The following is an 18,642-nucleotide window of genomic DNA, read 5'->3' as shown; positions in this document are numbered from 1 at the left end:
CCCGATGACTTCACTTCACCATCAAACATTCATTCTGCATCTGCCCACGCACTTAGCCGGACCTGGCGTAGTTAAACGGCTCTAAGTGAATTTGTTCCGTCATGGCTACCCACAAGAAAGCTCCTCCTACAGTCCTGGCCCCGCCGATCATAGGCGAGTCGGAGACAGAGAACCATGAACCAGCCAACAGTCGAAAACGACCAGCTGCTCGAGGCACTGCGTTCTATCCGCGTAAGCGGGCCAATGCAGCATGCCAGGTGTGCCGCGCTCGCAAGACCAAATGTGATAATCAAAAGCCGACCTGCTCATATTGCCTAAGTGTTGGGGCGGTCTGCAACCAGACCGCGGAGGACCTGTCTAGCTTTGACCCGGCAAGCCTGAAGATCCTCGAGCGGCTGGATGTGCTTGAAAGGTTGATGCGACAACAAGGCGTTCAGCCAACAACTTCATTGGAACCAACTTCCTCCTTAGCACAGCAGCAAGGACACGGTTCAGACAGTGTTGCGTCATCCACCCTTGGCGAAAGCAGACACAAGAACATCAGATTGAATGATCCGCCAAGTAAGGTACCTTCTCGTGTCCATTCTGGTCAGGATACATTGATTCCTTCAGTATCCGGAGAAAATACACCGCTTCTTGGAGCTCTGCCTGAATCACCTGATCGTCTACTATGCCTTGGTGTTTTCCAGAAGTATCGATTCAATGCTGGCTTCACCAACAAGGACTCAAGTTGGAGTCACTGGGCGGAGAAGCCAACACAAAAAAGACGTAATTCCGCAACTCGAGACCGTCGTGGGGCACGGTTGTTAGATGACAATCTCAGTGAACGCAGGGGTGTGAATGAGCTTCTGGACAGCTTCTTTACGTTTGTACACTGCAAGAATCCAATCCTGAAAGAAGCCCCAACGCGTCGTCTTGTACTATCAAAGGCTGCGCATGGTGTTGATGAGTCGGGTCAGTCATGCCTGGCGTTTCTTGTGTGTGCTCTAGGACATCTTGCAACACCGTTTGGAGAGAATCCCGACATTCAGAAGGATGGCACCGGTCCGGATTCGGCAGTCTATTCCGAGGCAGAGGTCCTGTTTCATGAGGCACAAAGTCGAATGGGGCCCCTGTTGGTGAATAATGAAGCTGATCATTTGATTGTTCCGCAATGTCTGATCCTTTCTGGTCTCTATAAGATGTGCACTTTTCGTCCATTCCTGGCCTGGCAGTTTTTCGTACAGGCCCTGGCAGCTTCCCAACAATTTGCATTCCTACGAAAGATGTATAACGATGAATACATCTCATCTATCCATGAATCTGAAAGAGAGGAGCGAATTGCCGAGCCTAACTCGCAAGAGCAGGCTGTATACTGGACTGCATGGAAATCAGAGCGTGAGCTGCGCCGATGCTTATGTCTGCCAGATTTTCCAGCCACTGGAGATACCTCTCGTCTATATCCACCACTTTTCCCTACTCCGCCTGAAATCGCCTCAAACGACTCGGTCGATCAACGAAGAGAGCGAGCATCATGGTTATTTTACCTAGCTGAAATTTCTCTGCGTCGGCTCCAGAGCAATGTCTGTGACGAGATTCTCTCTCTGTACCGTACCGAGAAGAGCGAGGCCAGTTTTCTGGCTCATTTGGCTACCCTGGTTCCTGAATACGAGCAGCAAGGCCGTCGGTGGGCTGCAAGCTTACCGCCAGAGCTATCACTGCAAGAACCTGCCGAAAGTGACGACATATGCCGTTTTGTTCTTCGTGGGCACTATATTGATTACTGCGAAGCTATCTATTGGCCGTTTCTAGCAAGCCGGCTGAACAACTTCTCTTCTGTTCCATCGGTGTTCTCCCCTCAGTCATCCGCGTCCCAACCTATTTTGTCGCCTCAACATGAATCAATAATTCATGAGAATACCTCTGCCGCCCTTGAAATCCGATCTCCTAAGGTCAGCCAATATTCGCCCTCTTCATCCACCAATAGACTGGCCGCCTCTACGGCTGTTGTGGAGCTAGCGGCCAAATGTCTTGAGATACAACTACGGCGGTTGCACATCAACTATCCCGGCTTTACACATCGACATCATGGTACATTCTTGTTGATCTGGTCTTGTACACGAAGTGCGCTTGTACTATTGGCTGCTTCTTTAACAGGACTAGTAATGCCTTCAGGGTGGCTGGAAGGTATAACATGGACCGCAGAATTGCTATCTCTGTGGAAAGATGAGATGCCTCAGCTCTCAAAGTGGAGAGATCTGCTCACCTGGACTGTTTCTGATATTCCAGAGGGAACCGGAGGCTCATGAAGAAGATTATGGCATGAAAAGTCCAGCATCGCGACCTAGTTTGTGCTATAATTTGTGCCCTATGATGAGCCGAAAAAAAGAAATAGATCAATTAAGAGTATTGGTCATAACCTAGGCTTCTCCTAATGCATGTCATTATGGCAGGTACGATAACTTGTAGCACTTACCTAGCCACTGACCAACTGGAATGGCTTTCAGAGATTCGACCTTTGGGATCCTTTCGAGCTAAAAGGTCGAATGCTTTCGGGCTAACTCGTCCCATCTCCACTGCCGTTCTATTTTACAATTAAGTTATCATTCTCTCAAGACTTTTAGGCAAGATAGCACCAAATTAAGACTATGGCTAAATTCTCTATTTTGCATAAGATGAGTCTCGGACAGCTCAAAACTATAAAGCAATGGCAAACTTTCTTACAAATGATGCCCCACTTTTGCGTGGCCATCGGCATCGGGGAGTGTCGCCCGTGTCAGGCTCCCAAAGCTAAGTATCCAATACCGATTGTGTAGAAAAAACATACAGTCAGAGCGCAAGCTGACAGTGGCTCAAGTTGAATAGGCTAATATATGACAAGACTAAGCGCGAATAAGAATAACGGTATTGATCCATCGGAAGATCCATCGAGTACAAGCTTAAGTATGTCAAAATTGGCAAGTTTGACTACAAATATCAGCACTTATCCCTCGCATATTATACGCGTGATATGAGCCGTTTCCAGGCATAGCCACGCCTAAAGCTCGGTCATTTCTGGAGAGAGACCAAGGGAGGCCATAAATTGAATTTTTTGTGGAGCGAACGTATAAGCAATCAATAGTAGCCAAGCTATCTGTTTCTATGGAAACATCAAGCAATGTCCCCATCACTCTATTGCAGAGAATTTGCGACACGCTCAGCTGGAGCTCATGCAGATGGACGAGAAAAAGGAAACACGCCTTCTTGAGGAGGTAGAAGATCGATGAGACGAGTTAAGGCATGGAGAAAAAAACGCGGACACTTTTTTCCCTGATGGTAGAAACTTCCTGGACTGGTGGAAGAATTGCCGGCTCGAGCAGATTGACTGGGCTAGTTCCCACCTGTGGGCTCCATTCACCCTAATGGGATACGGGGGCTTGAGATTTGGAGTGTGACAGGCAGATATTGGATTAGATAGGATTCCTCTCGTTCTCTCATACCACTAGGGACCTTAGACTCTGCATCTTTGAAATTGGAGAATTGATCATAGAGAAAACAATATACAAATGACATATCTTTAAACAATCTAGTTCTACCATTCGAATCCACCCCCTCAGCAACACTTTCTAAATCCAATTCTTCAGATACCCAATCAACTCATCCCGATGCATCACATTCTCAAACTTAAACGAAGCCGCCAACTCATCCAACTCCTCAAACGACAGATCCCTGAAATAATCCGCAAACTCCCACGCCAAATACTGCGACAGCAGCACATCCCGCAGAACCCGATCAACATAATCACTCGTGCTCCACGTAGGTGGGTACAGCACCCTCGCGTGTTCCTTAGGAATAACTTCGTTAAAGTGATCTTTTACGCGCTGATAGATACTCTCCACCTCCGGCGCGGCGTTACGGCCCCATCTGTCCAGGCCAAGGGAGAGTTTCTTGTCGAGCCAGGGTCGGAGGTGGCGATACCACTTCGAGTCTGGGGAGACGAATGTCAAGCCCTGGTAGCCGATGTCTTTGTATAGCCAGATGGACCAGGAAATTGGGGCGCTGTCGCCGGAGGGATCGCCCTTTTTGTAGATTGCTAGTTGGTCGCGCATGAGGAGGTACCGCGATGCATTCGTCTCCTCAATGTCGGTGTCGTTTCGCATGGCGGATGCGTAGACGGGACCCCATTCTCCGTTCCAGACGGGCACGCCGACTTGTTTCATGTGTGCGATCTTGCGCTCGTAGGAGGCGAGGAGTTTGCTCTTTTGTGTCTCGGTGCCGGTGTATCTCTCCTCGCATGAGGGGAAGCCGTATTTGGAGTAATCGTGGATGGAGTAGACGGAGTTGGGATAGGGTGTTTCCGGGAAGTAGTTGAAATCAGCGGCATAGGTGTTTCCATCAAGGAAGAGGATGTGCTTGTCGTCAACTGAGCGGATGGCCTTTTCGATTCGTGTATAGAAGTCGATGAGGCGGGTGTGCTTGGGGTCGGCGGGTTCGTTGAGAGGATTGTATCCAGCGATCCAGGCGTTGTCCTTGTAGTGCTCTGCAATCGCCTTCCATAACTCGATGATGGAATCTTGGAAATGTCCATAATCCCAGAACTGAGCGCGATGGGTTCCGTTGTCAGAATGCCAATCCTGGTTCTGACCACCAGGCACAGTGTGAAGATCCAAGACAGTATAGATGCCGAATCGCGCACAACTTTCCACCACCCGATCAAGCAGTTTGAAGCCATTGGGATTGATCTTGGTCAAGTCCCGATCATCGATGAAATGGCGATGATTAAACGGGATACGGAGGCAATTGAGGTTGCAAGCAGCGAAGAATTCCGAATCCTTGTCCGTCCAGAAATAATCGTAGAATTTGTCCCAGAAGAAATCATATTTCTCTTGACCCATCACTTTCAACATAGCTTCTTTGTGCTCGGTCTCGTGTCCGGCGTAGCCAGTGATAAAGTTCTCCATGTTGAGGTGACCTCCAGTAGCAGCGCCACGAAGGATAACTGGTTTGCCATCTTCGTTGACGATTTTCGTCCCTTCGACCCGTAGGAAGCCCGTCATATTGGATCAAATTGCAGAGAGAAGTCAAGAAGAAAAGGTTATGGCTGTGTGACCTTGCAAAGGAGGAGAGGTCAAGGCGCTTCCAATGCCTTTCTTATAGCTGTGAATAATTTCATTTTCTTTTCTTCACAGGCAGCATAGCTGCTATTTAGCCGGCGAGAGACATACCTTTCTTTGGAACGAGCATTGAGCTCATCGCAAGTGTCTCGTGCCCATCAATGCGGGGTGGCCGACACTCCCCGACGTGACGGGGCCGCAACGTGGATTCATACAAAGGAGCTTCGTGGAGCTTCAAACCTTAGCGGGGACCAATGGGATACTTCGGGTTAATATCAGCAGCAGAGCTTTGAATTTAGCCAAAAGGCGGCATTTGAATCAGCTGATTGGACATCTACGCTTATTGACCAGTAGCCTACACTGTAAAATAACGTTCATCGCAAAAACAAGTATTTGCCATGACTAGATATCTATTTTGATTATGTATTCGAGCAAAGAGGGAGAAAAAGGAGAATCGGAAAGAAGGACTGAGGGGAACAAGATCTATCCAGGCATGCAACATAAGCAACGCATATAGTCTCAACGGGTTTATAGTCCAAATTCGTCGGACCACATATGTACTGTCGTACAATACAAGAGCGATACAGCGCTCACCAACCAAAGATCTCTCCAACGCTAAGCGTGCTCCAACGCACGCCTGCAACAGCAAAGAGCATAAGGACAACGTCAACGACGCCCAACACAACAGCGCCCATCATGAAGCGTGGGCTGAAAATACGGTATAGCATCAGGTGGCGACGCAGGTGGCCCGCCCACATGGTCGTCGCGAGATTAATAGTCGCGAGATACAGCATGTGCGTGGACGCAGCCTGAACGACGTCCGAGAGGAGCCTGGAGGCGGGATTAGCCACCTTCGTGCTCGAAGATTGCGAGACGCGATCGTGCGTCTGTAAAGGCCGTTTCCAAAGGACGGTTAGTGGGACGGCGATCGCGGCGAGGATCTGCGCGCCGAAAGTGTTCAGGATAACTAGGAGAGGGGACCAGGGGTATTTGATGGTTGACATGGGAATGAAGGCGGTTTCCCACTGGATGGAGCTGAGGACGGCCTGGTGGCCGGTTTTGAAGAAGTAGAAGGAGCCGAGGAGGCCGAGGACGACGGGGCCGATGGGCGAGTTTGTGAGAGTGAGGGCGTTTGTGTCGAGGATTTCGAGGAGAGACAGGATTTGGCAGATTAGAAGGGCGATGGCGCCTTGGCCCATGGGCTTTTGCATGAGGATAACTGCGAGGGCGAAGTTGACGACAAGGAAAAAGAAGCGTGTACCGTAGACGTTGCCGAAGCCAAGGATTGTCACGGTTGTCCGTGGTTGTTGCTGTTGGCCGAGGATAACGGGGGCTGGAGGGGCGTTGGGGTCTTCGGTTGGTTTGTTCACGCTGATACTGATACAGGGCTTGGAGTAGAGGTATGCGCCTGTGCCGGCACCGAAGGCAAGAGCGAGAACCAGTTGGGCGAGGAAGACGCGGACAGACTTGAGAGTTTCTTTGCGGAGTGGCAACCACTCGCCGTCATCAGCGCCTTCGAGCATCCAGAACAGAGAAGTGATCAGAAGACCCAGACGGAAGGCAAAGCCAATCCATAGAGTAGCAGCACCTTCGTAGGACTTGGATCCGGCGTAGAAAGATCGCACGACACCAGGGAGAATGAGAGCCACCAGGAAGGGAATAGCCAGCTGCCAGGGAGCAGAGATGGACGAGGTAGACGAAGCGTAGTAAGTCGAGCGACAGAATGGCATCTGCTCCTCACGGCAAAGACGGGAAAATGAGGCAACTCGGCCCAGAATCACGAAGAGAATGGAGTGGTACACGCCAAGGACACGGTCTGTAGTGGACTTCTGACGCATGGACGAGATACCAGCACACACGCCGAATGTCGTCAGGAAGAACAGGAGAATCTCATCTTCCCAAATGGTATACGAGTTTGACGCATAACCAAGGGACTGAGAAACGGTGAAGAAGAAAGCGAGACATCCCCACATGCCATTAGGGATAGGCAGCGTCAGGTTCTCGGGCTTCTTGACCAACGCAAAAAGGCCCCCAGCCATGCTTCCGAATGCAGCCAGGAGGGCAGAGGCGTCAATGGTAGCCATATCAGTGAATCCAAAGAGAACCAATACAACACCAGCCACAGCTCCAAGTCCAGTTCCAGCACCAACAAACGAGAGGAGAGACGGGGTGAGTTCGGTACGGTCGATCTTCATTCCGCGGGCATACAACACCAGCAGAGAGATGCCGAAGAACAGAAGCGCAACTCCTGCGATCATGCTGGGCACATCGAAGCGCGCCCAGAGACCACGGCAAATCTCTAGAGTGTGTCGCTGGTACTTGCGGTAGAGTTGATAGCTGGAACGGACCGTAGTCGACTTGGATGTGAAGCCCTTGGAGGCGGACTTCCATTCCTCCTCGGCAGCTGTCCATAGTGCGAACGACTCCTCGTCATCACCGGCGCCTCGGGCAGTTGCATATGCATGCTGGTATCTCTTGATCTGCGCCGCCGACAGGCGGTTAACAGCCAGTAGATTCGACCAGTCATTACCGCTCGAACCGGCAAACGCCTCTTCGATGGGCGAGCCCAAGTTGTTGAACGGAATGGGCATACCAAGGAGGAGCGACAGAGTCGGGACGAGGTCGATCTGCGGGACAAAGCGCTCGCGGGCGTGCTTCGGCGGCAGGAGGGTGTCCTTGCTAGTGCGACCGAACACACCACGCTTGGAATACATCCACAATGCAGCCTGGACCTCGTCGTCCGACTCACCACCATGATCACCCTTGGTGTCCATACCGTGGTCACCCATCACAACAAGCAGCGTATCATCATCCAGAGAAGCAATGATCTTACGAATGACTCGGTCCATTTCTTGCAGCTTGGCAGCCATAGCGACGTGATTGGGTCCATAGCGGTGTCCAGCGTGGTCAACGCCCAGATAATGGCCGAAGATCACGTCCCACTTGCCCTTGTTCTCCGGTTGAAGGAGTGGGAACAAGTGCTCGTTGACGCCGTTGTCGACAGTGTGCAAGTCCCACACGTTGAACGAGTCATATGGGTGCGTGAGGTTAGCATCGAAGTAGCCCGGGAACAGTGACTGCCAGGTATCATCGCCGAGCTGGACGAGGGTCTTTCCAGCGCTGTGCAGTTGGGCGACCAGGTTATCCTCGTCGATGGCAGTACCAGCGAAATTGGATCCTGCGTCAATGAAGGTGGGCAGGGTTCCAGTAGTCAGTCCCTTCAGACGCTGCAGAGTGGTAGTAGGCGGGTCGGCAATGAAGGGGAGCAAGAAAGCGTTGCTGGGGTTGTTGACCGCAGTCTCATAGAGAACCGGGATGTTGTCATGGAACAGATGAGCAGCTTCGTCCTGGTCCATTGAGGCGAAAGGCACGGTGAAGTCATAACGGAGGGCATCAATGATAATCACAACGGCCTTGTCGAAGGTCTTATCATGCCAGCAACCTTTCTTGCCCCCCGTTGAAGATGAAACCGCTTTACCCGAGACGTCGTCGAAAGGAAGGATATCACAGGAAGATTTATTTTCGAGAACCATGCGCGTGAGGAGGAAGCCCTTGGTGAAGAAGTAAATGCCGGCAACGTGCAGGAGCCTACAGAAATCGAGACCACGGTCAGCCTATTGTTCCTCAAACTACTTCAATAATGATCGAGCTACACACTCATAGCCCTACTCGCTGGATATATACTCACAAGACCCATAGTAGCACCCCCAATATACCAAGGTGCTTCGTCTTGAACTCCTGCTCAAGCTGCTGGGACTTTGCTTCCTGCAAAGCGATTTCCTTCTCTTTCGCGGTGGCCGTCAAGGGATTTTTAGGGCCGCTAGTGCCCGCACTCCCCGTGGGCGCTTTTAACACCATTTTGAAGAAATGAAAATGCTAACACAGTAACGTAGCGTAAGATCGTCGAACGGTAAATGTCTGAATAGCTCTGATGTGGTGTTGTGCGCAAGGCCCAACGAGGCGCACGTAGCGGGGATGCAATGAAATCGATGTATCGGGATATTCGTTGGTAATTCGGACAGGGAAGCCGTAATCAAGCACGGACTGAGGCAATTGACCCGCCTTCAGCACGGCTCGTCTAAAGGAACGGCGAAGAAGAGGAGCCAGGTTCGGGGGACTGGACAAGGCGATGAAGGATGGTGGCCCCTGTCTGTGCTCGGAGGGGCGGCTTCCCTTGTGTGAGGGCGTCTAGAGGTTTGACATGGCTTCTAGGAGCACGGGTTGGTATATATGTATATAGTAGAGGCGTGATTTAAAAGAGTGTGGTTTTTTTTCGCAGTGGACAAAAGAGAGACGACCCAAATTTACTGACGTCGCGGAAGCGGCGGGTTGGGGAGAGCTCCAACGGGAGGCGTCTAATTGGTCGGTGGTATAGTGGGGACCTTTGGCTTGAGAATGCCACACAGTTAAGTAACTGGCCTAGCTTGGCCATAGTAGTTTAGGATGTGAATTGGAGTCTCCCAGCTAAATGGATGTCCTCCGGTAAACAAGACTTGAGTAGTTACTCTGTAGTCTAATTCCGGTCGCCCAGATAGATACAAGCATACTCTCTATGGGAATGGCCTTGTCTTTTAATCAAGTATCCCGAGTTCTCGCAAAACAGAATAGAGTGCACAGTTGCCTAGGAAGATAGGAGGACTAGGTACATACATTATCCAGCTGCCGGAATGATACCAAGAGGCACATAAGAAGATAAAAGAAAAGAAAGAGGAAAAGGCGGCCTTAAAAAAGAAGAGAAAAGAAAAAGAGGCCGCCCCTGTAAGAAGATGAGAGAAATGAAAACGTACAGATGAAAGAAATAAGGAAAAGAAAAACTGTCACACGTCATTCGGACCCTAGGGACGTGGCAGGGCCGGGAACATGGAAGAAGACCGCAAAGAAGAAACGCCATAGAAACCACAAACTCAAACAGATAATCGGCAGGCCCTCGCTATACAAAATTCCAGCGTCGGCGGTTCTCTGGGCGGGAGACCCGACCGAACTCTTCTCTCGAAAGAATTCGTGTGGAAACGAAGCCTTAGGAGAGAAGACGTGGTTTGTCTGGATGTAACCAAACAGGGGTTGATGCATGCATAATATGTGCAAGCCGCGTGGGCAGGTTCGAGTAGGAAAAGAACAAGGTATATGATAGAGAAAAGGAGATGAAGAAGAGAAGAAAATGTTCGCCAAGATGCTCGTCATGCTTTTGAGAGGTCGTCGAAGAAGAAGAAGAGAAGGGTGCGAGTGAGGTTGAAAGCGGACCAGGGTGGATGACTGTCTGACAGCAGAGACAGTCAGTCACATACGAATCTGCTCCCGTCGTCGCTTTAAGAGTAATGCTTGAACTCTTCCTTCTCCTTCAGACCGCCCATGCGCTCGATATCCAGAGAATGGAACCGACCGGTGTCATTGGTCTGGTACGGGGGCAGCTCTTCGTGGCAAGGTTCCAGGCCCACGCTGCCAGCCTCGCTGATACGCACGACGACCATGCGGCCAGACTTGCGTCGGCCAGACTCATCTTCCTCCTCGGGGAAAGTGATGCGAATCTCGGGGATCGGGCTGGGTGGGGGGCTGTCGGAGTTCTCCATCAGAGCACGCTTCTCATCGTAGACCATGATCGAGTCGTGCTTGTTGGCGGTGATGGTCAACCGACGCTGGGTGGTAGGGACTTGGCCGTTGTGAACGGGGAGCACGGAATCCTTGTTGCGCTTACGGCGGATGATGAACAGGCCACCGATCAGGGCGAGGGCGAGCAGGACGAGAACAAGGAGTGAGATCAGGAGGTCGACCATGGTGTTGGAGAGGCCGGTGTTGTCATCGCCGCGGCGAACCATTTGGTTGAGGGAGAACATGTTGTCGGTTTGCAGGTGATTGTTGTAATTGTTGTCGTTGATATTGATTGACGTGAAGATTGGATGATTATCGGCTCAGTGGGGAGGAGCGATAAATGATCGACACGGTTGAATTCCGAAAGAGAGTGGCGGATAGCGTGGAAGAAGAGAACGAAAGACTGTCGAATAGCCGAATGGTTGGAATGGACGAGGCCTTAGTCGCTGACTGGTTCGTCGTGATATTGGTGGAAAGAATGGAGAGGCCGGATCGGATGAGGTTTCGAAGACCAGAAGGACTCGGCGTGGCAGGTTAAAGGAAAGAATGGATAGCAAGGCGTACAGCTGAAAGAGTGAAGCCGATGCCTGCTAGAAAGGGTAGGAAAGAATGGAGGGGAGGGTTGATGGTCGGATGAGAGGAGGGTTCGAGGGAGAGAAGAGGGTTGGAGAATGAAGGGAAAACAGGGGAAAGAAGGGGAGGAGGAGGGAAAAAGGGTGTGGACCTGGACACCGCTCAGTCTTCTTTCTCCTCAGCCAGTCAGCACCACCGAACAACCGCTGCGCCCACTTAGGACCAGTGCCAGTGACTGCCTAGACTCGACTGGCCCCAGGCCAAACGTTTCTCGTCCCTTTATTTTTGGCTGACTCTAAACTCTCCTGAGTCTAGCGGGCTTGCTGGACTGCCAACGGGCCCTATTCGGTCGGGCCTTGGCCCTACACTCTTAGTCCCATCTCACCAATGGGCACGCGAGGGTTCCTGGAGAGTGGGTTCGAGCACCACCAACGGCGCGTTGTGACTCGCCAATGACCTATTTGGATCCACCGAACTATGCCGCTTTGTTTTGGTCTCCCCTGAATCACGGGCAAACGGTTGACCAAACGAGTTAAGTGGGAGGAGCAGCAGGTTTAGCGCTCAGATTCTGCTGGTGGCCGAGGTGGCATGCGACCAAGACGAATGATGGTTCATGCATCAATGGGATTAAAGTTGTTGTTCTCCAGAGTCAGTCCATGGTATGCGCATAACACCGGTGTCTCAGAAGTAGTCCTGCGACACCATCATCCACACAACAGTTTACTCAACAGGGCAATTACATTGAATCTCAGCCCTCTCAAGGCCCCAAGTGGGTCGTTTCATCCTGTTGCCAGGGTCTCGATAATGCAATATAATCAAGGTCAAGAGACAACTCCAGGCCCAGGCAAATTAAATCAATGCACTGCCCTCGCCTGGGGTCTCCAGCATTGAAGCTTAAGTTAAATTGTCTGTCTCAGGATACTGCGAAGACTCAATGTAAACATAAACATCATCGATAGCACGCCTGTTCTCCTGATTCGATCATGAGTTTAGATCGGCTCTTTGTAGACTAGGAAATCCATGTATACTCCCATAATTCGGCTCCTGAATAATGATAAAGTATGAGATAATCAAATAGGCTCCTTCGAAGTTCCTCATGTACGAGTTCTGTTCGGTTCTCTTTCTACTGACAACTACAGTATAAGGTGTCCTTCTCTGTTAGAGCCAACCTTATGACTAGTCTCTGCATCACGGCTGGCAATTTCCATGATTTAAACAACAACTCAAGCGTAAATGGATGTACAAACTTATGCACTTCGGGGTTTAAAATGCCTAGAGGGTAGCGTTTCCACCTAGGTAGGTCTAGATTAATTAGCTCTCGTCGTTCATGGGCTAGGCACCCTCCATCTATATATATCCATCCACTGGGCTTCATCTCTATGAAACCAGCACTCGTGCTGTGCAACCACCCCCATGTGCATATCAAAATCCATAGAACCACGCACGTTGGACATATTGGAATCCATGAGTTTGTCAGTAAAAAACCCTATTAATATAGACCCAAGCGACATGGATGATCAGCTCCCGTCCTTCTGGCATCCATGTTTGTCGGACCCGTCGCAGGTACAGGCAGCGACAGAGCATGTGCAGGATGCAAACTGCCCGTCGGACTAGACTACCTAGGTAGGTATACTCTGCATAGATATACTCAGGTAAGTGCATTGAAAATGAAAGGGTTTGAAATAGACACCGGCACCGCGGGCGTAAGGAAGAATTTCTGGGCCGTAGAAGATAGGTTGGTTACATATCCGCGACGGGAAAGGCCAAGCTGTTCTGAAGGGCGATGCGACTGGATACTTCCAATTCACATTGAGACGAGATCCATTGCATGACAAACGCAGGTCCGGACCGGAGAAGACATTTATTCGCGGGCCCAATCAATACGGAGACAAGTAAGTCTTCAATTGCCGACTCGATTGGGACTGACTCCCCCAGAACTATAGTTACAAACAGCTCTAGCTCCAGAACAAATCCAAGCCATCAACCCCACAAAAACCAAGAGAAATTCTCTGCCAAGACTCGACAGCTATGTACCGATCGTAAATCCAACCGTCAGCCCCTCTCCGTCGAAACCCCGCCGAGCAGCGTGGCCCGGACTGGCCTAAATGACTCCTTGAAAAGTTCGAGGGTTTGTCAAGCGGTCAACAGAACGCCTAACAGAACCATCATAGAAAATGATACATCCATCACGCTTGTAACAAGTGGGGCCCCCGATCGATTAGCTTCCAAAAGAAAAAGAAAAGAAAAGAGGGCTGGCTAAGTTCCTGGAAAATGAGAACTGAAAACGGGGGTTTATGTCTGAGGAGTCGGGGCAAGACCTCGATCGGATCTACGGTTCTACACACGTCTACGGAAGATTTATGGAGCCACTATCTGACGTGTCTATCCGTCTCTTATACGACAGTACAACTACTGTACTTAACCGTTGATTTCAAGTATTTATCAAGCCAGAATATTGTTCTTAAGTACTGTATTGTGGCTTAACGATGGGTTCTAATCAAGATCCCAAAAAATCGGTTCACGTCGATCCTCCACACCCAGCCTATGCGTGGCGCACCGCGCACCCACCGAGGGAGAAGAACGATCGCAGAATTTCTGCGAGTAAGAGATTGACACCGAGCTGGTGTGACACTCTTGTGCAAGGATGCGGACAGGCGGTATCCTTGTTTGTCTGCGCCTGTATTGTATGACTTGGGCTCTTTGGGTTCGTTCGTTGTCTCGGCGTTTTTGTAATCGTGGTCTTGTTGGGTGCGGGGACGGGAGATGTGGGTTAGTTAGTTAGTGTATTTGGTAAGGTCTGTCTAGGTTGAATACCTCGCGGACTTAGGTGGTGGCCGATGGCACCAGAAGTAGTAGAAGATATAGAGGCGATCTGACTAGGAACTATTTCGGAGGAGGGTCAGTTTGAGTAGCGGGCGTCAGAGCCGCGGGGCTCTGGCTAGTCATTCTACCTAGTTGCAGCCTAACTAGAGTACATGGCAGACTCAATCCTCCGTATTGATCGACTGGCGCCTTGTATTGATGGAGTCTAAGGATCAGTGTGACGATAGTGAAGCAAGGGGCGGCTAGCCCTGAACATCAACGCTAACGGTATCTAAAGGCTAACCCTCGCACTAGTCTCGGCTGGGGGTTGTCCAAGCGTACTACACTAGCTAAGGCTAAGCTGGTTATGGGCATTAGCACCTGCGAAGGGAATAAAAGTGCCAGGGAGAATTTTCACTCGCCCTGAGTCCCTGACGACCAGATGCGCTAGTTGTGAGACTCGCAGCTGGACTTGAAATAGGGTACGCTAGTCTTTGTATAGGCAATAGTGTCGCTGTTTCTGGAAGAGGAGACAGAAGAGGGAGTCTGCATTTGTGAGTGGTGATGATCTGATGGCTCTGTCCGGTACATGAGTCCGTCATTAAAATTATTACTAGTAGTATATCAACAAGACTATACATGAGTACCTCGGAAAGTGTAGATTCATTTCATATACTGTAATCGTCAGCGGTGCGTAGGCGTGGGATTTGCCCGATTACTTGACTGAGATGGTTCAAGAAGCACAAAAAAATTACTAGTTCAGCAACAAGCCCCTTCTGCTTCCTTCTATTGAAATATTAACCGGGAAAAGGCGGTTGTGGCCAACAAGCGTCGGGCCTGGAATAGTGCATCCACCCACAGGCGAGCCAGGTGGCGGGTTCCTTGGGTTTAGTTGGTTTGTTGAGTGCTCAAGAATGCCTCTTTCCGGGCTAACCCGGACAAGCTAGAGATGATAGATTTTGGTTTGAAGATAGGATTATGTTAACGAGTTGTTGCAGCTACTATTTGTCTCTACTAGTGTAGAAAGGAGGGGGTGGAGATGGAGAGGTAAATTGAATGGTGAATTAGAGTTACCGTTAAGCATAAATAATTATCGTATAATGACTGTAGCAGCTAGTATAGAGTATCTGTGCCCTCCATGATATTGCGGCCCACCCACCGCTTCCGCTTATGGGTGCGCCCTAAATCCCCGTCACCCCTAAATCCCCGTCACATTTTTACCATGCGTCTAAAAAAACCATCAAATTAGATAACTAGCCTAAATAAAAAAGATCTCCTCGCTCCAGGGCTACTCTAGCCGATTCGGTAGACCTATCAATATCCTCCTGGGGCCTCTTTGGCATATCCAAACCAGTAGCCTGCTTATACTGCTTCGCAAGCTTCCTCTCCTCCGCAGCAGCCTCTTTCTCCTTTCTAGTCTTGATTGACCGATTCGCATCGCGAACGCTTAGTATACCAGTTTGGCTAAGCGGTTTAACCTGGCGCTTGGTAATTGGGCGCCTCAAGGGCTCCTGAGCGGCCCTAATTCGCGAAACAGTCGCTTCCGCCATCATAAGCCGCTCGTAGATTATCCTGTGGTGATTGTGAAGCATTGCAATATCTCGCTGAACCTTCGGGTCAAAGGTAGCCACCTTCTTTGATATCTTCTTCTGATTCTTCTCTAGCGCTTCAATTGACTTCGGAGGGGTATTCTCCACGCTTGATGATAGTAAATTTGTAGGCTCCGGTGATGGAGTTCGGGGTTCTCCATGAGCGCGAAGATCAGGTGCGTGAAGAGGAGTAAATTCTAGCTGGCTAGCTAGTTTATCCACTATATTTTGGCCGTTGACTGGCCAAATACCACGATCTTTGAAGGATTGCCGAATAATTCGTTGGTTAAATGCCTTCGCTCGTACAGGCCCAATTACCCGTAGAAAATCCGGTTTACCACATGGCTGACCACCCCAGAAAGATAGCTCATTATTCATAAGCCGAAATTGCTGCTTATAGCTCAAAAATGGCTTACCATCAAGTGGCTGACAGAGATGTGTTGAATGAGGTATAAAGCCGAATGGTATAATATCAGCTAACTCGCATATCTCAAGGAATTCGAGGGTAAGATGTGCTCCGTGGCCATCAAAGAGTAGGAAGCGCTTTTCACCCTTTTTTAGACGGCCGGGTGTAGCAGTAGCTGAAATAAAATGATATAGCCATTCAGAAGCAATTTCATCAGAAATCCAGCCATTCGGTGAGGTAGCAGTAAGTGTGTTTAGAGGTAAATCCTCACTATTATGGAACCAGCTCTCCATAAAGACCCCGCCGCTTTTAAAGATAAATAGCGGATCCATTTGCCAGCCGTCAGCAGCAATACATTCGAGTGCAGTGATAGTTTCGCCTCGCTCAGCTTCAGCAAGGTCAGGGCAGTGCAATCTACCATTAATAACCTTACGAGACTGGCCCTGGCCAGGTTGGAAACCACACTCATCGAAGTTATAGACTAGCCTTGCAGGGATATCCTTTAGCAGGGTTGCAAGCTGATCATACCAGAAAGAGAGAGCCCCTGCATCTTCGGCTTGAATGCGCTTTGATTCCTTTAGATTCTGCTTCACTGGAGCGAGGGATAGGTGCTTTGGAAGGCGTGATATAAAGTAGTATGCCCAATTCTTGCCAACCGGCTGCCGACCCGCATCAGCGCGCGTAAGGGCCTGATTTGCCCACGCTTCTATAAGCTTTGCAGTAGGCGGTAGGTTCCAATCGCACATTTTGACTATCCAAGCAGTCAAAGCCTTCTCCTGATGTGATGTAAGCGCATTCTTGCGCGATTCAGTGGTAGAAAAGGGCGATCGGGCCTTCTTGACGCGATCGGCAAGGGTAGTTCGAGACACGCTAAATTCACGCGCAGTTTTAGCGATATTCGGCTTTTTTTGGTGTAGAACGGCTTTACAGGCCTTCTGCAGGCGATCCTCGTCAAAATTGGAGTATTTAGGCATATTGGGTGGTTGGGAAAGGGAGTTGAAATCGAATGGTAAAAATGTGACGGGGATTTAGGGGTGACGGGGATTTAGGGCGCACCCATAAGCGGAAGCGGTGGGTGGGCCGCAATATCATGGAGGGCACAGATACTCCGTACATATCTAAAATCGAGAATAGGTATCGGTTGAATTGCACATATAACAAGTTGTTGATAATATACAAGAACAAGCTTCAGTAATCGCCCGTACGGTATGTACTATTGTACTATTGTACTTGCCCAAGGACGCCCCAGCGAGGGTTTGCCAAGTGGATCCGATCGGACTCCAATTTTAGGGCTGCCAAAATGGCTGAAGCTTCAACGCGGTGAATTTCGTGCATGGGGCGATTCGATCATTAGATGGGATGAGATGGGAGATGATCAGTATTTGTATTATCTGGTCTCAATTGATCTCAGCTCATCTCAATTGATTTCTTTCCCCCTCACCTGTAGGCCTTTCTGGGCCTCCAAAGCCCTCGTCGTGCCGGTCAAACTTATACTTTTCTGACTTACTATTTCCTGCAATTGGTACTGTAGTCCATCTCTAGCGCCGAGACCTTCCTGTCTACTTCAAATCCTTCTGACTTCAATCTCTCCATACGTAGTCAATCATCATCACTCGTCCATTCCGTCGCCCGGTGAATACCTGCTTATTATCACCTGAGTTTGTCGGTATGCGCTGACCCTGCGCTAATCCGCCCATGGATTCGGCTCCAACATGCCAGGAGGTTGGCGACGTGGATCGCTAGGAATATTTCGCCGACGAGAAGATTTAGGGTGGTGACTTCACGTTTTCACCTTGACGACCTAGGGCGGCCGAAATAGTTGTCGGGATCCTGGGATCGAAGTGGTTGGTTTGTATGCACGCCCATGGTCGATCTGGCGGTCAAGCCTTGCTGGTCGATTTGCATGAGGGGTGGTAGCGTTACGGTGGCCGAAGTAGGTAAGTGAACGAGCGGATTTATAGTCAAAAATGGGATAGCGAAAGCTCGATTCAAGGTTAGAGTTGGGGGGTTTAGCATGCTTGTCATGGATTGTCGAAGAATCCGTAGAATGGAAGAAGCTTGATATAGCGGCATTGAGGGACGGACTTGGTCAGACATACGTACCGGTTATGTACTTGTTTATGTACTGGTCAGTTTAATCCGAACTGACAGCTGGAAGGAGAGGGTCGAGGTGTAAATAAGTGGATGGGGCACTAAAAAAGAAGCGCCGGGAGAGCCAAAGATCCAGCGATCGTACTGGGTAATGACAATACCGTACGTCAGGCGTGTGCCGGCCCAACTGGTAGTTCTGGGCCTTGGCAGAGGCTTGAGGAACATAATTTACAATGGAATTCACTGCCAATACAATGTACCTCCCCCGATCGACGCCAGTCCAAGGCGTCATGGCCATCTGGCGAATACACCATTGGTACCGCCTCCGTACAGCCTCCGTACGACAAGCGGCTGATCTGCTCCTCCGCCAGCATCAGTTTCTGCCCACTTCTCTTATCTATCATTTTCCCATCTTCACCTTTCTTTTTTTCTGCTTCTCTTCGCTTCTTCCTTTCGTGTTACGCTTTCGCCTCTTCTTCATCTTCTTCTTTTCCGTCCTTCCACTCTTCCTCCTTCCACCCCC

General features: G+C 50.0%; 4 protein-coding genes across 4 annotated transcripts; 1 reads left to right on the top strand and 3 right to left on the bottom strand.

Annotated features, from left to right (window-relative positions):
- Window positions 1-101: 101 nt before the first annotated feature.
- N7473_005442 (Zn(II)2Cys6 transcription factor) lies at window positions 102-2,288 on the top strand (the record flags this gene model as incomplete). Its single annotated transcript, XM_057151382.1, has 1 exon — window positions 102-2,288. The coding sequence occupies one exon, from the start codon at window positions 102-104 to the stop codon at window positions 2,286-2,288; it is 2,187 nt and encodes a 728-aa protein (XP_057009187.1).
- Window positions 2,289-3,584: 1,296 nt separating this feature from the next.
- N7473_005441 (glycoside hydrolase family 5 protein) lies at window positions 3,585-5,015 on the bottom strand (the record flags this gene model as incomplete). Its single annotated transcript, XM_057151381.1, has 1 exon — window positions 3,585-5,015. One exon carries the CDS (start codon window positions 5,013-5,015, stop codon window positions 3,585-3,587), a length of 1,431 nt encoding a protein of 476 aa, XP_057009186.1.
- A 647-nt stretch (window positions 5,016-5,662) lies between these two features.
- On the bottom strand, window positions 5,663-8,930 carry N7473_005440 (mannose-ethanolamine phosphotransferase GPI13; the record flags this gene model as incomplete). The annotated part of the gene is made up of 2 exons (XM_057151380.1): window positions 5,663-8,660; window positions 8,761-8,930. 2 exons carry the CDS (start codon window positions 8,928-8,930, stop codon window positions 5,663-5,665), a joined length of 3,168 nt encoding a protein of 1,055 aa, XP_057009185.1.
- Window positions 8,931-10,378: 1,448 nt separating this feature from the next.
- On the bottom strand, window positions 10,379-10,903 carry N7473_005439 (uncharacterized protein; the record flags this gene model as incomplete). Its single annotated transcript, XM_057151379.1, has 1 exon — window positions 10,379-10,903. The coding sequence occupies one exon, from the start codon at window positions 10,901-10,903 to the stop codon at window positions 10,379-10,381; it is 525 nt and encodes a 174-aa protein (XP_057009184.1).
- Between the last annotated feature and the right edge of the window lie 7,739 nt (window positions 10,904-18,642).

The sequence above is a fragment of the Penicillium subrubescens genome (assembly GCF_028828155.1).
Source record: "Penicillium subrubescens strain IBT 31985 chromosome Unknown utg000004l_segment0_segment0, whole genome shotgun sequence".
In the NCBI taxonomy this organism is placed as follows: domain Eukaryota; kingdom Fungi; phylum Ascomycota; class Eurotiomycetes; order Eurotiales; family Aspergillaceae; genus Penicillium; species Penicillium subrubescens.
The sequence above is the reverse complement of the archived record's forward strand: the minus strand, read 5'-3'. Positions and strand labels throughout refer to the sequence as shown.